The sequence below is a fragment of the Chiloscyllium plagiosum genome, unplaced genomic scaffold (assembly GCF_037043375.1).
Source record: "Chiloscyllium plagiosum isolate Xiang-an unplaced genomic scaffold, Cpla_swu_hap1 HiC_scaffold_43, whole genome shotgun sequence".
NCBI lineage: Eukaryota > Metazoa > Chordata > Chondrichthyes > Orectolobiformes > Hemiscylliidae > Chiloscyllium > Chiloscyllium plagiosum.
This window is the reverse complement of record NW_028270181.1, coordinates 7,537,929-7,556,372: the sequence shown is the minus strand read 5'-3', so window position 1 is coordinate 7,556,372 and position 18,444 is coordinate 7,537,929. Positions and strand designations below refer to the sequence as shown.

Sequence of the window (18,444 nt, the reverse complement as noted above, 5' to 3'; positions counted from 1 at the left end):
TGTGCTATGTGAATTCACGTCACTTTTGATGTAGTCAGCAAATCCCAGCCATGCCAATCGCCAATTCTTGCGCTTGTGTTGCCTCTTACATTTTGTCTCTTCACTGCAGCCAAATCTTCCCTTTTACAGTTTAAATATTAACAATTGTTTGGTGTATGAAACTAAACATTATCAAAAAGAGCCATGAATTCAAACCTCTTTACATAGAATAACACAGCGCAGTACAGGCCCTTTGGCCCTTGATGTTGTGCCGACCTGTGGAACCAATCTGAGGCCCATCTAACCTATACTATTCTATTCTCGTCCATATGCCTATCCAATGATCATTTAAATGCCCTTAAAGTTGGCAAGTTTACTACTGTTGCAGGCAGCGTGTTCCGCATCCCTATTACTCTCTGAGTAAAGAAACTACCTCTGTCTTATATCTATCATCCCTCAATTTAAAGCTATGTCCCCTCGTGCTAGCCATCGCCATCTGAGGAAAAAGGCTCTCGCTGTCCAACCTGTCTACCCCTCTGATTATCTTATATGTCTCAATCAAGCCACCTCTCAGCCTTCTTCTCTCCAACAAAAACAGCCTTAAGTCCCTCAGCCTGCACTCATCAGGACTGAAATGTCAGAAAATTAACTTTTGAAGGGAAACACCATTTTCTACAGCATGAAATGCAATTGCCTATTGGCTGACATTCTGTTGTAGCAGAAACCATTAACTATCAATCCCAATTAACTGATTAAGTTCAAAACAGGTAAGCTGATTGTGATCGGTCAAGATGCTGTCACGAGGATATATCAGAAGTTGGCTGTTCTTCATTGAAAAAGACATGGTATGTTGATTGATTCTTATTGCCTGATGGGAACAAAGGCCCTGTGTGTGAACACATGTAGCTTCAGGCATGTGGAAGTGAATCACATCAAACTGAACACCAAATATTCTGTAACAGACAAAAACAGAAATTGCTGGAGAAACTCAGCAAGTCTGGCAGCATATATGGAGAGAGAGAGAGAGAGAGCAGAGTACAGAACTTCAGAAATTGTTTGGTTTGGATCTCCAGCACCTACTGTTCTTTGTTTATCTAAATAGTCAGTAAATTAGTTCCCCTTTCCACCCAATTAATGAATCTCTGAAATTGACAGTGATGGAATGGCAAATAGTTTGATGTGTTTTTCTCACCTGCACTCACTGGATGATTATGTGCTGGAACTACGTTGTGGCTGCTGATACTTGACAAGCTAGTCCCAGTTAAACACCCTTTACTACTTGATTGCATTTTGTGTCATTGCATTATCAGTGAATTAATGTGCTGTCTATGTTGTTCTCAGTATGTTTGTGCCTTGCAGTCTTTTTTTTTAACTGTTCAGATATTCAACCTAGTTTATAATTTTAGTGTTTTTAAATTTCTCTGCTGGAGAAGAACTGTTGTGGATTTAATTCTTTAAAGTAAGTCTTTACTGCATTGCAGTTCCTGGTATTTTATCTATGCAGGAATAGTCAAGGAACTTGTACAGTACTTATACCGCACTGTAAAGCTCACTCTGCAAACTAGCTTTTTAAATTTATTCATGGGATGTGGGCATCAATGGCTGGCCAGCATTTACTGTTCCTCTCCTAGCTGCCCTTGAACCAAATGGCTTGCTACACCATTTCAGAGGTTGAGAGTCAGTCATGTTGCAGTGGGTCTGGAGTCACATGTAGGCCAGACCAGGTAAAGATGGCAGATTTCCTTCCCTGAATTACATTAGTAAACCACATGAGTTTTTCTGACAATTGGCAAACTCAGCAGGTCACACAGTTCTGAACAGGCAACATTTAATCCTCCTTTCTCTCCACAAATACTGCCAGCTTGCTGAGTTTTTCCAGCAATTTCTGATTTTGTTTACAAAACCATTGAAAACAGTTCTGAAGAGGCAAAATTTAATTCTCCTTTCTCTCCACAAATATTGCCAGACTTGCTGAGTTTTTCCAGCATCAACAGTTCTGTGTTTTTTTTTTCAGTAGATTCTTAATTCCAGATTTTAAAAAAATTAATTTCAAATTCCATCACCTGTGATGGTGGGATTCAAATTCAGGTCTTCAGAACATTAGCTGATTTTCTCGATTAATAGCCTAACGGTAATACCACTAGGCCATTGCCTCATGCTTCACTAAAGTTATGTAAGTGAGGATTGTACAGTGCCACCCCTGAATGGCACAGCCTTTCCAATTTTTCATTGGCTTTTCTGGGCAAAAGTTGTCCACAGGTACTTAACTCTGGCTTAAACATTAATTCCTATAGGAAACCACACTTCACATAAAGATGTTTAATTGAAAATTGTAGTTTTCAGGATTGTGATCCTGACAAATGAGGGTACCCTGCAGAATTGTTTTTTTGAGAAACTTGAACGTGGATACTTGCGAGTGAATTGGATTGTTGTGTAATCCAATTAATTCTGAATTATCCGAACATATCTTGACAGTATGATCTGTTAATTGTATTGATGTGATGGGCTGAATGTACTGTAACAGTTAGAATCATACAATCTCTACAGCCCTTAAAGAGGCCATTTGGTCCATCAAGTCTGCATGGGGTTTTTACAATGGCTAACTCACCTAAACTGTGTACCCTTGGACACTGTGGGCAATTTAGCATGGCCAATGCAGCTAACCTGCACATCGTTAGACTGTGGGAGGAAACCAGAGCATCTGGAGAAAACCCATGGTGACACAGGGAGAATGTGCAAACTCCACACAGTCACCCGAGGGTGGAATCGAACCCAGGTCCGTGGCGCTGTGAAGCAGCCGTGTTAACCACTGAGCCACCATGTTGCCCTATGTTCTATGAATAGGGAAAGTTAATTTTGCATGGTGGTGCAATTGAGAGGATAGGAACTGGAGTGTAAAGACTTGCCGTGTGAGGAGGGATGTTGCCTCTTCTACGTATTGCAAGAGTTAAAACTATTCCCTCTGTGTGAAAAACAATTCCGGACAGTCCCAGCGAGAAACAATGTTATCGGGTCATTATCACGTTGCTGTTTGTTGCTACAAGGCCCTGAAGAAGGGTTACACCTGAAACATTGACTTCTGCACCTCCTGATGCTGCCTGGCTTGCTGTGTTCTTCCAGCCTCCTACTTGTCTGCAAGTAGTTTGTCTGCAAGAAGCATCACACCTATGCTTTGCAAAGCTATCTTAATTGGGTCTGGAATGATTTCTTTCTTTAATCTTGCAATATTTCTGCCTGGTTCCCTTATCGAAACTGTACTGAATTGCGCTGCTCCTGATCACAGTCTGAGTGACAGACCAGAAACGTCGTACTGACGGATTTTATTCAGTCTGTGCAGACTCCCCCAGGGGCTCATCTGTGTGTTTGTTGCTGTGTTTGTAACTATTTCTGTAGCTATGCCAACGGGAGGCAAATGAGGTGAGGGAACTGACACAATCTGCTGTTAGTATAAATGATTAATGCAGTATTGTTCTAATTAAAATTTGGCCATCTGTGTGGTCTGTTTTGTGGATGGTGTATCTGTTTCATGTACCATTAATCTCTGAAATCAGTACCGCTCTCAAATAGCTTTAATCTAATGGGAGAGTGGGTTGGTTTATTGGAACATTGTGATCTAACAGTGTAAATCATACCGTTAGCTGATTGTAATGCACACTGCTCAGCGTCTCTCGTCTCTCTCTCTCTCTCTCTCATGTTTAGTCTCCTGTTAGTAATCTTTTAAAGAGAGTTAAATAATTTCTCGTGATTCAGGTTCAAACACATTGTCGAAATTCAAGTTTATCGCTCTGAAATCACTAACAGTTGTACATTAGATCGACACAGCCTTATTTTCCTGCAGACCCAAACTTAGCCTCTATGGAGTATAATAAAGAACTACAGAGTCTGGAGATTTGAATTGCAAACATAAATTGCTGGAGAAACTCAGCAGATCTGGCAGCATCTGTGGAGAGAGAAACAGAGTTAATGTTTTGAGTCCCGTGACTTCTTCAGCACTGACAGTAGCTAAGGAAAAGTGGTATTCCTGGCAGCTTTCAGTTCTGCAGAAGCTTGGGGTAAATTACAACAGATGCTGGACTCAGTGCTGAAAACAAGAAATGCTGGAGTGGGTCATCTAGACTCTAAATGTTAGCTTGCTGTCCCTCCATGATGTTGCTTGACCCATTGATCTCCAGCATTTTTTTTAGATTACATTACATTACAGTGTGGAAACAGGCCCTTCGGCCCAACAAGTCCACACCGACCCGCCGAAGCGCAACCCACCCATACCCCTACATTTACCCCTTACCTAACACTACGGGCAATTTAGCATGGCCAATTCACCTGACCTGCACATCTTTGGACTGTACGAGGAAACCGGAGCACCCGGAGGAAACCCACGCAGACACGGGGAGAACGTGCAAACTCCACACAGCCAGTTGCCTGAGGCGGGAATTGAACCTGGGTCTCTGGCGCTGTGAGGCAACAGTGCTAACCACTGTGCCACCGTGTCGCCCCGTGTTGTTGTTTCACTTCTGAAGAAGGGTCACTGGACTCAATGTTAACTCTGTTTCTCTCTCTCCACAGATGCTGCCAGATCTGCTGAGTTTCTCCAGCACTTTGTTTTTGTTGGCCTCTGTGGATACTGGGCTCTGTCCTGAGTTCTGAGCACAGAGGGGCTGTTCCCTGATATCTATCTTTGAGTATATCACAATATCCAGAAAGTTTATTGAAGTGAGTGTGTTCTCAGCAATCTCCTGACCTAACATATTGGTGTCTGGATGGTTTTAACTGTTAAGAGGCATGACCTAGATATTCTCAATTGGTTGAGAGATACTTCAGGGGTATTTGCACTGATCATGCGACTGGGAGATCACTTTGGTATTGCCTCAAAACCGGGAGACCATGCTGAGGCCATGTTGGGCTGAGAGACCATCATACTGGGCTGAGAGGACGCCACGCCAAGCTAGGAGGAAACCATGCCGGGGGAGTTGGCACAACCTGCCAAGAGACCAGGCTAGGAGGAACCTTGTTGTGTCTGCATTAGGGTTGGGAGTCATTGGAGGCTGGAAGTTGTCGTAGACTGGGAATCAACCAGAGATGATAAAACCATGACAAAGTGCAACTGCTTTGCACTCTCTCCTAGCCTAACTAAGGTAACGAAGACTTTGTACTAGGTACCGTGTGTGGCAGCATTGTACACTTTTCACCATCCCCTTGTACCCCGTGCTTGTGAACACATGACAATAAAACCTAAATCTAAATCTATCCAACTGTCTGTCTCGCTATATATCTCCCTTTCTCCTTTCCCTCTTTACCAGCCTGACTCTCTTCAGCAATACACTCCTTTCTGAGCTAACACGTGATTAATTCTAAGCTCCACGGCAGGGTCTTGAGCCAATACTCCATTATTTCGGTGCCTTGCTGAGGTAGGGCTGCAGATTTTGCATTTGTTCTGCAGAGAGGCAGCCTGTTCGTCAGATTGACAGAATAAACTCCAATGGTATTGTGCGAAACTGAGCAGGAAAGAACTTCCACTGCATATTCCAAGTGCATCAATCCAAGCAGCACAATAAAGAAGCTGTTTGGTTTGCTGTTTGTGGGATCTTGCTGTGCAAACAATAATTAATGTCCTTATCTACAAAGTAACAGTGATTCTTGCTAAAGTCAATCTGTCTTTCTGGTTCTGCCATGTACCCTGGGCAAGGGGATTATGAGCCTCACTCTTGGTATTTGATCTGTTGAAACTGTGGTGCTGGAAAACAACAGCAGGTCAGGCAGCATCCGAGGAGAAGGAGAATCAATGTTTCGGACAAAAGTCTTTCATCAGGATAAAGGGCTTTTGCCCGAAACATCGATTCTCCTGCCCCTCGGATGCTGCCTGACCTGCTGTGCTTTTCCAGCACCACTCTAATCTTGACTCTAATCTCCATCAACTGCAGTCCTCACTTTTGCTATATTCGATCTGTTGTCTACTCTGTTTGCTCCTATCTGTACATTCTCTGCTGCCTACCAGTTTGTCTGCTTGCCACACATTTCCAATGTGTTCCTGCTCTCTCTCCCATCAGTGTGCTCTTTCCTCCTGCTCTCTCCCGGTCTATGTGCTGTCTGCTCTATCCCTGCTCTATCCCGGTCTGTGTGATGTCTGCTCTGTCCCTGCTCTCTCCCGGTCTGTGTGCTGTCTGCTCTATCCCTGCTCTCTCCCAGTCTGTGTGCTGTCTGCTCTATCCCTGTTCTCTCCCAGTCTGTGTGATGTCTGCTCTATCCCTGCTCTCTCCCGGTGTGTGTGCTGTCTGCTCTATCCCTGCTCTCTCCCAGTCTGTGTGCTGTCTGCTCTATCCCTGCTCTCTCCCGGTCTGTGTGATGTCTGCTCTATCCCTGCTCTATCCCAGTCTGTGTGCTGTCTGCTCTATCCCTGCTCTATCCCGGTCTGTGTGATGTCTGCTCTATCCCTGCTCTATCCCAGTCTGTGTGCTGTCTGCTCTATCCCTGCTCTCTATCCCAGTCTGTGTGCTGTCTGCTCTGTCCCTGCTCTATCCCAGTCTGTGTGCTGTCTGCTCTATCCCTGCTCTCTCCCGGTCTGTGTGATGTCTGCTCTGTCCCTGTTCTCTCCCGGTCTGTGTGCTGTCTGCTCTATCCCTGCTCTCTCCCGGTCTGTGTGATGTCTGCTCTATCCCTGCTCTATCCCAGTCTGTGTGCTGTCTGCTCTATCCCTGCTCTCTCCCGGTCTGTGTGATGTCTGCTCTATCCCTGCTCTATCCCAGTCTGTGTGCTGTCTGCTCTATCCCTGCTCTCTATCCCAGTCTGTGTGCTGTCTGCTCTGTCCCTGCTCTATCCCAGTCTGTGTGCTGTCTGCTCTGTCCTTGCTCTCTCCCGGTCTGTGTGATGTCTGCTCTGTCCTTGCTCTCTCCCGGTCTGTGTGATGTCTGCTCTCTCCGTGCTCTCTCCCGGTCTGTGTGCTGTCTGCTCTCTCCCTGCTCTCTCCCGGTCTGTGTGCTGTCTGCTCTCTCCCTGCTCTCTCCCGGTCTGTGTGCTGTCTGCTCTCTCCCTGCTCTCTCCCGGTCTGTGTGCTGTCTGCTCTCTCCCTGCTCTCTCCCGGTCTGTGTGCTGTCTGCTCTCTCCCTGCTCTCTCCCGGTCTGTGTGCTGTCTGCTCTCTCCCTGCTCTCTCCCGGTCTGTGTGCTGTCTGCTCTCTCCCTGCTCTCTCCCGGTCTGTGTGCTGTCTGCTCTGTCCTTGCTCTCTCCCGGTCTGTGTGATGTCTGCTCTGTCCTTGCTCTCTCCCAGTCTGTGTGCTGTCTGCTCTATCCCAGTCTGTGTGCTGTCTGCTCTATCCCTGCTCTATCCCAGTCTGTGTGCTGTCTGCTCTATCCCTGTTCTCTCCCAGTCTGTATGCTGTCTGCTCTATCCCTGCTCTATCCCAGTCTGTGTGCTGTCTGCTCTATCCCTGCTCTCTCCCAGTCTGTTTGCTGTCTGCTCTATCCCTGCTCTCTCTCGCAGTCTGTGTGCTGTCTGCTCTATCCCAGTCTGTGTGCTGTCTGCTCTATCCCTGCTCTCTCCCAGTCTGTGTGCTGTCTGCTCTATCCCTGCTCTCTCTCGCAGTCTGTGTGCTGTCTGCTCTATCCCAGTCTGTGTGCTGTCTGCTCTGTCCCTGCTCTCTCTCGCAGTCTGTGTGCTGTCTGCTCTATCCCAGTCTGTGTGCTGTCTGCTCTATCCCTGTTGTCTCCCAGTCTGTTTGCTGTCTGCTCTATCCCTGCTCTCTCTCGCAGTCTGTGTGCTGTCTGCTCTATCCTAGTCTGTGTGCTGTCTGCTCTATCCCTGCTCTCTCCCGGTCTGTGTGCTGTCTGCTCTATACCTGCTCTCTCCCGGTCTGTGTGCTGTCTGCTCTATCCCTGTTCTCTCCCGGTCTGTGTGCTGTCTGCTCTATCCCTGTTCTCTCCCGGTCTGTGTGCTGTCTGCTCTATCCCTGTTCTCTCCCGGTCTGTGTGCTTTCTGCTCTATCCCTGCTTTCTCCCAGTCTGTGTGCTCTATCCCAGTCTGTGTGCTTTCTGCTCTATCCCTGCTCTCTCTCGCAGTCTGTCTGCTTTCTGCTCTATCCCTGCTCTCTCTTGCAGTCTGTGTGCTGTCTGCTCTGTACCTGCTCTCTCCCGCTCTGTGTGCTGTCTGCTCTATCCCTGCTCTCTCCCGGTCTGTGTGCTGTCTGCTCTATCCCTGCTCTCTCCCGCTCTGTGTGCTGTCTGCTCTGTCCCTGCTCTCTTTCAGTCAGTGTGCTGTCCACTCTGTCCTTACTCTGTCCCAATCTCTATGGTGTCTTCTCTATTTTCTGCCAGTCTTTCTGCTCATTCTTTTGACGTTATGGACTTTGCTCAACTTTTTTACCTTGTGTTTGAACTTTAGAAAATGTGTGTTTGAATCTGATCTGATGATCTGAAGGTGTTACAATTCTACTGTTGCATAGGACAACAGCTGAATGTCCATTTTGTCCCTTCCAGTTAATCAATCAGACTCTAATGGGGCCAGTTGCGAAGGACAAAATCTGCAAAACAGGTCATCCTGGATGGATTTTCAGAGCAGCCCAGCAGTGCAGGTTGGTACATGAAATCATGGAATGGTCACAGAAGGAGACTATTTGGAATCTTGAAACATACAAGATTCTGAGGGGGCTTTACCGGGTTGATATTGAGAGACATGGATATGCTAAATAGACAAGCGGAGTCCAGAACTAGAGGGCATAGGTTTAGGGTGAGAGGGGAAAGATTTAAAAGGGACCAAGGTGCAACTTTTCCACACAGAAGGTGGTGTGTGTATGGAATGAGCTGCCAGAGGAAATGGTGCTACAATTACAACATTTAAAAGACATCTGGATGGGTATACGAATAGGAAGGGTTTAGGGGGGAGATGGGCCAAGTGCTGGCAAATGGGACTAGATTAGTTTAGGATATTTGTTCAGCATGGACACGTTGAACCGAAGGGTCTGTTTGCGTATTGTACATCTCTATGACTCTAAGCTGTTTCCATTAGTGGGAGTATCTCAGTCTAGGGAGACATAGTAACAGAATAAGGGGACAATCATTTAAGATGGAGGTGTGAAAGATTTTCTTCTGCCTGAGGTTGGGGAATATCTGGACCTCAGAGGGATGTGGAGGCTAGATCACTGAAAATACTTAAAGAGGATTTTTGGAACATTGGGAAATTGAGGGATTTGAGCTGATGCAAAACAGTTGAGGCCTGGGGCAGACCAACCATGATCTTATAGAATAGCAGGGCAAGCTTGATGGACTATTCCTGCTCCTATTTACATTATCTTCACATGTAGCTTCTGACAAGCACAAGTATTCCACGTGGTGAGCCTGAATGTCTCTCACTGCTTCAATCTCTGGCTGAGCAGGAAACATAGAAAATAGAAGCAGGATTTGGCCATTCGGCCCTTTCAGTCATTCAATATATCCATGGCTGATCACCCAACCTCATGCCCTCAGTTCTTACTTTCTCCCCATGCCCTTGGGTCCACTTCTTCTTGAAATTTTGCCCTAACCCACTCCCTGAGGCAGAGAGTTCCACAGGCCTTACCACTCTCTCAATGAAGATACATCTCAGTCCTAAATGGCGTATTTTGCATCTTAGACTGTGACCCCCTGGTTCTGGACTTCCCAGTCATCTCGAATGTTCTTCCTGCGTTTACCCTTGTTGATTTCCAACCTGGTGTAATGAAGGGGCTTCACTAGGGGAGTCAATGGCCTAGTGGTATTATAGCTGGATTGTTAATCTAGAGCCCCACTTCATGTTCTGAGGGCCTGGGTTCAAATCCTGCCTTGGTGGAATTTGAATTCAATAAATGTAGAAGATTACAGTGCTATACAGGCCCTTTGGCCCTTGATGTTGCACCGACCTGTGAACCCAATCTGAAGCCCATCTAACTTACATTATTCCACATGACTATCCAATGACCATTTAAATGTCCTTAAAGTTGGCAGGTCTGCTAATGTTGCAGGCAGGCCATTCTACACCCATACTACTCTCTGAGTAAAGGAACTACCTCTGACCTCTGTCTTGGGTAATATTTAGAATTAAGAATCAAATGACTACTATAAATCCATTGCCAATTGTTGGAAATAAACATCTGGTTCACTAATGCCCTTTAGAGAAGGAAATCTGCGATCCCTACCTGGTCTGGCCTACATGGGATTGCAGACCCACAGCAATGTGGTTGACTCTCAACTGCCCGATGGGTACTAAATGCTGCCTAACCTGCAACATCCTCATCCTGTGTAAAAAAAGGAAAATTAATTAGGAAGTTCCTGTGGGGTATACATGAATATGTATTTTTTTCACTGAACAAACAAAAAAAGAAACCTTAGGCCGTTTCTTCCTTTTTTCCGAGTGTCATGTCTAGTTGGTGATTTTGCTCTGTTGCTGTCCTGGCAGGATACGTTCTGCATGGAGCAGTTACGGGAGTCAGCGTCTGACCTGAACTCCCAGCCGGGCCACATGTGGCCAGTCAACCTCCTTCAGCAGAGAGATGTCCCACGGGCTGAACCATCCACGGCACCTGAGCCAAGCCTCAGCACCCACCTCCGGAAACTGAACTGCTGCTCAGAGTAAGGACGGTGGGATACCTGTACAGCTAACACCGACAGAAAGGACGGTGGGATACCTGTACACCTAACACCGACAGAAAGGACGGTGGGATACCTGTACAGCTAACACCGACAGAAAGGACGGTGGGATACCTGTACACCTAACACCGACAGAGAGGACGGTGGGATACCTGTACACCTAACACCGACAGAAAGGACGGTGGGATACCTGTACACCTAACACCGACAGAGAGGACGGTGGGATACCTGTACACCTAACACCGACAGAGAGGACGGCGGGATACCTGTACACCTAACACCGACAGAAAGGACGGTGGGATACCTGTACACCTAACACCGACAGAAAGGACGGTGGGATACCTGTACACCTAACACCGACAGAGAGGACGGTGGGATACCTGTACACCTAACACCGACAGAAAGGACGGTGGGATACCTGTACACCTAACACCGACAGAGAGGACGGTGGGATACCTGTACACCTAACACCGACAGAGAGGACGGTGGGATACCTGTACACCTAACACCGACAGAGAGGACGGTGGGATACCTGTACACCTAACACCGACAGAGAGGACGGCGGGATACCTGTACACCTAACACCGACAGAGAGGACGGCGGGATACCTGTACACCTAACACCGACAGAAAGGACGGTGGGATACCTGTACACCTAACACCGACAGAAAGGACGGTGGGATACCTGTACACCTAACACCGACAGAAAGGACGGTGGGATACCTGTACACCTAACACCGACAGAAAGGACGGTGGGATACCTGTACACCTAACACCGACAGAAAGGACGGTGGGATATCTGTACATCTAACACCGACAGAGAGGACGGTGGGATATCTGTACACCTAACACCGACAGAGAGGACGGTGGGATACCTGTACACCTAACACTGACAGAAAGGATGGTGGGATACCTGTACAGCTAACACCGACAGAAAGGACGGTGGGATACCTGTACACCTAACACTGACTGACAGAAAGGACGGTGGGATATCTGTACACCTAACACCGACAGAAAGGACGGTGGGATACCTGTACACCTAACACCGACAGAAAGGACGGTGGGATACCTGTACACCTAACACCGACAGAAAGGACGGTGGGTTATCTGTACACCTAACACCGACAGAAAGGACGGTGGGATACCTGTACATCTAACACCGACAGAAAGGACGGTGGGATATCTGTACACCTAACACCGACAGAAAACTTGCTGTTCACAAGCTCAGAGCAATATTGGCTGGGGGCAAGAAGGCAGCTTATTACCACCTTCTCCAGGGCAATCAGAGATGGACATCACTGGGGTGGCATGGTGGCTCAGTGGTTAGCACTGCTGCCTCACGGCGCCAGGGACCTGGGTTTGATTGCAGCCTCGGATGTGTCTGTGTGGAGTTTGCGCATTCTCCCTGTGTCTGCATGGGTTTCCTTTGGGTGCTCTGGTTTCATCCCACAGTCCAATGATGTGCAGGTCAGGGTGAATTGACAATGCTAAGTTCCCATAGTGTTCAGGGATGTGTAGGTTAGGTGCATTAGTTGGGGTAAATATATGGTAAGGGGATGGATCTGGTTGGGTTACTCTTCAGAGGGTTGGTGTGGACCTGTTGGGCCAAAGGGCCTGTTTCCACACTGTAGGGAATCTATGATTCTATGGGCATTCAATGTTAGCCAAGACAATTACGCCCACCCATTCCATGAACAAAGAAAAAAATTCAGCTGTATTTGGGGATGTAGGGGTTTTCTTAAGAGGAAAGTTTGAACAAGTTGGGTCTGTACTTAGCCATTGTAATAAAAGTTGTAAAGAACTTTTGTTCTCTTTCAACAGCATTGACCACATCACGTTTCTCCCTCAGTTCTGACAAAGAGTGACTCCACTCAAAACGTTAGCTCTGTTTCAAAATCAGAAATTGCTGGAGATACCTGCGTCTTCTGTGGTTGTGATCAACAGTGCTGGTGAAACTCAGCAGGTCTGACAGCATCTGTGTAGAGAGAAACAGAGTTACGCTTTGAGTCTAGCATGACATGATTGGAACTGAAGAGAGGTGAAAATATAAAAATAAAGTACTGCAGATCCTGGAAATCTGATATGAAAACCCAGGAAAACTCACTGGGTCTGGCGGCATCTGTGGAGAGAGAAAAACAGTGTTAATGTTTCAACTCTTCTGCATGGATGGTGCTACCCCTGCTGATTTTATGTGTCTGTTTCAGATTTCCAGCATCCGCGGTATTTTGCTTTTAGTTTCTGTTTCTGATTCGCAGTCAGTCGTGAGATTCAAACAAGTATGGGCACATTCCATGGGTGTGGGAAGGAGGAGTCTATAGCAAGTTGCTTTCTGTCTGTAGAATTCACAGTGCAACAATGCTGCAGTGTAACTGTTTGCTGCTCTAGTGTGTTTCAGTGTACACTGGTGAATATTCCACAGACTCTGGCACTGCTGAAACAGGTGAAACTTCCTCTGGGTCTGATCTTCCAACCGTTCAAGGATTCCAGGGTGAGTCGAATGGAATGAACCTTCCCTCGGGTTTGTGAAAATCCTCAAATGTGCCTTAATTTCAGAATCAGTTTTCAATATTGAGAACCTTTGATTTTCTTTTCTCTCTTGTTTGGTAACTGGATCAAAGGATATAGAAAAGAAATCGACCAGATTGAAGTGTACATTAGCCAAGTGAAAGAGGAGGCTTGAGTGGCTGATTAGTCCATTCCTGTTGCTGTATGCTTGATCCTTGATAAATAGGATCATCAGTGTTGCCCCTTATCAAAAGCAAAATGGTCCTTCTTATGCTAGGTGACCAGAATTGGCCACTATGCTGGACCAATGTGCTGACCATAGCCTTGTACAGCAATTTTGTGACTTTCTGAGATTTCCACACAATCTCGGTCTACTTCTACTCTACTTTTAATGCCAGAGTCCTCTGTTTCTCTCTGCTTAGAGCAAACTGATGGCAAAAGATTGAGGGGCACCCACTCTATGCTAAGCACGGCTTTACAGAAATCTGTAAATCTGTAAACAAAGATCTGCAATCTTTGTGCCTGCCATGGACATATTGGAAGGAACAGCAGGGTGGTTCTTACCTGTTTGGCTGTGGGATGATCGCCTTTTCTGTGGTTAACAGGTCCTGGAGGGGGACTACAACACAAAATGTTGATCTCAGAGGTAGGGATATGACTGACTGAAGCATCCGACCAATGTACTGCTCCATGGTAAATCTTACATAATAGCATTAGTACATCATTCCTAATGGAATGTGCTGCATCTTAATAAATTCACTTTCCAAACGATTGTCTTGCTGCATTGGAGCTGCCAAGCCTGGGGTTGCACCAGGTGGAGCCATCACATGACTTTCCACCAGCACATGCCCCACACATTGGCCACTTAACTCCTGTATCATCATGGCGGCATGGTGGCTCAGTGGTTAGCACTGCTGCCTCACAGCACCAGGGATCTGGGTTTGATTCCAGCCTCGGATGACTGTCTGTGTGGAGTTTGCACATTTTCCCCGTGTCTGTGTGGGTTTCCTCCGGGTGGTCCAGTTACCTCCTACAGTCCAAAGATGTGCAGGTCAGGTGGATTGGCCATGTGAAGTTGCCCATAATGTCTAGGGATATGCAGATGAGGTGGGTTAGCTATGGGGATTACAAGGGTAGGGGGTGGGTCTGGGTGGCATACTCTTCAGGGGGTCAGCGTGGACTCAATGGGCTGAATGGCCTGCTTCCACACTGTAGGAATTCGATAGTGTGTCCCACAGCCAATCAGAAAGCAGGCAGACTCTTCACTGCCTGATTGGATAATCTCCACCCCTCAGCAAAGTTGCCTTTTTATATTGCTCCCTGTTTGTCCAATCCTTTTTATAACTGCAAAATTTATCCAAAGAATTATTTTCTCCAAAGATTTTTTTAAAAATATCTCCATGGATTTTTGCTTCAGGCCATATTGTTGGAGGTTAGTCTTTCAATCCTGGAGTGTTGATGATGCTCAGCTAAGTTGGGAGCAGTGATAAAGTCATGTTGTTCCTTGTGAATGCAGTATTGGTACAAGAGGGTAACTTGACTGTTTTCCCCTGGTTGCCAGGAGCCTCCACTGCTGATCACTGATGTCCCCCCTCGCTGCTCGTCATGTCAGACCTACATCAACCCCTTCACCGCCTTCATTGATCAGCAACACTGGAAATGCAACGTTTGTTTCTCACTCAATGATGGTAGGAGCACATGCTGGCAATTGACTTGCATAGAAACATAGAAAATAAGAGCGGGGTAGGCCATTCAACCCTTCAACCTTGCTCCACCATCCAACATGGCTGACCATCCTACTCCGCAGCCGAGATTGTGGTGCTGGAAAAGCACAGCAGGTCAGGGGGGGCTTCCTCATTCCTGATGAAGGGCTTACGCCTGAAACGTTGACTCTCCTGCTCCTTGGATGCTTTCTGACCGGTTGTGCTTTTCCAGCACCACACTCTCGACTCTGATCTCCAGCATCTGCAGTCCTCACTTTCTCCTAATTGATTTCATCCTACTCCATACCCTGTTCCTGCTTTGTCCTCATATCCTTTGATCCCTCTATTCCTAAGAATTGTATCCATGTTGGTCTTGAAAGTCTTCAATGTTTTGGCCGCAACCAGTTTCCATGGCAGAGAATTCCACAGGCTCCCCATTCTCTGGGTGTAAATACTCCTCCTTATCTCTGTCTTAATTGACAGGAACCCCGGTTCTAATCTCCCTGGTCATCGGGAACATCTGTCTTGCATCTGTCCTGTCTAATCCTGTTAGAAGTTTATAAGTTTCTATCAGAACACCAGTTATTTTTCTAAACGCCAGTGAATATAGTCCTAACTGATCCTGTCACTCCCCACATAGAGTCAGAGAATTGCATAGCATGAAAACAGACCCTTCGGTTCAACCAGTCCATGCTGACCATGTTCCCAAACTGAACGACTCCAACCTGCCGCCATTTGGCCTGTAACCCTCCAAACCTTTTCTACCCATGTACTTATCCAAATGTCTTTTAAATGTTATAATTGTACCCACATCCGCACTTCCTCTGGAAGTTCATTCCACACATGAACCACTCTCTGTGTAAAAAAAAAAGTTACCCCTCAAGTCATTTGCGAATCTTTCTCCTCTCACCTTAAAAATATGCCCACTAATTTTGAGCTCCCCTACCCTAAAGAAAAGACCCTCGTCATTCACCTTATCTATGCCCTTTATGACTTCTTAAATCTCAATAAGTTCACCCCTCAATCTCCTACGCTCCAATGAAAAATGTCCCAGCCTATCCAGACTATCTTTGTATCTCAAAGCCTTCATTCCCAGCAACATTGGAAGCAGGCAAACCTGCTATATATCCGGCCTGTATTGCTTTCAGAACAGTCAGTGGCCAAACTGAAGTTTAAGTTCATGTTTAAAATCCAGTGGAGAATCTTGAATAACTTGGGAGTGTGTAGTTGGAGCAAAGTTTTCGGATGTCATCACAAGGCACCAGAGAAAACCAAAATAGCTTGAACACGCATAGCGCTCAGTGGCTCAGTGGTTAGCACTGCTGCCTCACAGCGCCAGAGACCTGGGTTCAAATCCTGCCTGAGACAACTGTCTGTGTGGAGTTTGCACATTCTCCTGTTTCCACAATCCAAAGATGTGCAGTTAGGTGAATTGGCCATGCTAAATTGCCCATAGTGTTTAAGAATGTGTAGGTCACGTACACTAGTCAGGGGTAAATATAGAATAGTAGGGGAATGGGTCAGGGTAGGTTACTCTTCGGAGGATTGGTGTGGGCTTGGTTCCACACTGTAGGGATGCTATTCTATTCTATGCACAATTCAGTTGCGACATCTAATGGTTACTTCACTACTTAGGGGGAGGCGAAGGCCGAGTGGTATTATCACTGGCCTGTTTAGCCATTCTGGGGACCCCAGTTCGAATCCTGCCACGGTGGCATTTGAATTCAATAACAAAGAAGTCTGGAATCAAGAGACTAATGATGACCATTGTTGGAAAGCCCATCTGGTTCAATACTATCCTTTTTAAGGAATGAAACTGCTATCCTTACCTAGTCTGGACTACACAAGACTCCAGACTCACAGCAAAGGGCAATAAATGCTGGCCTGGCCAGCAATGTCATCATCCTGTGATTGAATTTTACAAGAATGCAGAATCCAGCAGAAGAATGATCTCATTATCATGTAAGGGAAGGTTGCACATCTGCTAATTGAAAAGGCACCTGTGAACAACGCACAATTAGTAACTGATATAATCAGAAATGTTGATCAACCGATGGGAATTGTAACTTGTTCTGGCTTAAGCTTGTTTAAATGGCGGGCTTGGTTTAGTGAGTAACACTTTGCAGATTTTTCCACAGTGACCAGCAGTCTTGGGGGAAGGTAACAAGTGTTGTGGCCCTAGTCAGGTAGGTGTCTGCCCCTTCCTCCTGTGTGTGCTGAGGAAAGTTGGCCAACTTTCTCTCTGCCCTTGACATAAGACTAACTGCAATGACCATTAAGAGGCGAGTGACAGAGGTAACCCAGGTTTGATGTGATGAATGTCCTCCACTTACCTGGAAGTGCTACAGCTCCAACAACAATCATGAAGCTCAACACCAACAAAGACAGAGTAGTCTTTTTCACTCGCAACTTGACGATGTCCAAATGTGGTTCAAAGTTGTTCAGCCAAGCCAAGCCAAGCAGCAGAACACTAGCCAAAAGTTTGGGCCTATACTCATTAGAATTCATCAGAATGGGAAATTATTTCATTAAAACATGTAAGATTCTGAGGGGACTTTCCAAGATGAATGCTGAAAGGATGTTTCCTGTCATGAGGAATCTAGACCAGGGGCAGGGCTCCAAATGCGGGGCTCCCCCATTTAAGATGGAGAAGTGGAGGAATTTCTACTCTTGGTGAGTCATAAGTATTCGGAGTTCTCTCTCCCAGAGTGTAGCCACTGAATGTATTCAAAGCTGAATCAGACATTACTGAATGACAAGGGAATCAAGAATCAATGCAGAAAGATGAAGTTAAGGCTACAATTGGATCTTATTGCATGGTGGAATGGGCTCAGGGGACCAAATGGCTTATTCCTGTGCCTAATGTTATTATGAAACTAAAACAGGGGGAAAGGTGCCATCCGAAGGATGGGGAATGGCCTTTGAATGACAGGGAAGGTCTGGGGGCTGTGATAGAGAATTCCAGGGACCTGGCGGGAGGTGGGGGTGGAATGGGTGGAGAGATTCCAATGGCAGGAACTTGGGTTGACCATAACAGGAGAGGTGGACAAGGAAATGGACGAGAAGGTAAATGTAGCAAAGAACGCCGGAGCCTAAAACACAGCTGTTGAAATCAGTTCACTGGGTGGGAAGTCAATAAGGATTCGAGTGGAGAGTGAACAGGATTTGTTGAAGGAGAGAGTGTGGCAGAGGAATCTGGATCAGTTGGTGCTCACTATTCAATTTGTTTCCTCCTCCAGTTCCTGGGAATTTCCTCTTTGATCCCATGACTGGCAGCTACTGTAACCCACGCAGTCGTCCTGAACTGCAGCATGCAGCTGTGGAATTCATGGTACCTCTAGAATATCAGGTACAAGGTATTTTACTGCACAATGCCTGTGCCGGCAACACCGGGTGCGTGGAATCGTGGAGCGAGCACAGCACAGGAGGAGGCCGCTCAGTCTGTTGTACCTGTCCTAGCTCTCTGTAACTGCTACATCAGCTAGTCCCACTCCCTGATCTTTTACAAGTCACCTTTCCTCTTCAGTTGCTTATCAAATTCTCTTTTGAAAGCTACAATGGAATCTACCTTCACCAGAGTCTCAGGCAGTGAATCCAGATCCTAGCCACCCTCTGCATCAACCTTTCCCCCGCGTTGCCTTTGGTTTGTATCCATTACCTGTGCTCGCT

At 46.4% G+C, this 18,444-nt stretch overlaps 1 protein-coding gene across 3 annotated transcripts in view; it reads left to right on the top strand.

Annotated features, from left to right (window-relative positions):
* Positions 1-18,444, top strand: part of LOC122541921 (protein transport protein Sec24A-like) — a 70,726-nt gene that overhangs the window by 11,550 nt on the left and 40,732 nt on the right. For 2 of the 3 annotated variants that reach the window (XM_087982663.1, XM_087982662.1), the window contains exons 2-6: positions 8,445-8,539; positions 10,378-10,550; positions 12,953-13,055; positions 14,634-14,760; positions 18,015-18,124. In XM_087982663.1, coding sequence (XP_087838789.1) covers positions 8,445-8,539; positions 10,378-10,550; positions 12,953-13,055; positions 14,634-14,760; positions 18,015-18,124 — 608 coding nt within the window. The remainder of the gene's footprint in view (positions 1-8,444; positions 8,540-10,377; positions 10,551-12,952; positions 13,056-14,633; positions 14,761-18,014; positions 18,125-18,444) is intronic. The other variant, XM_087982664.1, reaches the window with a different exon arrangement.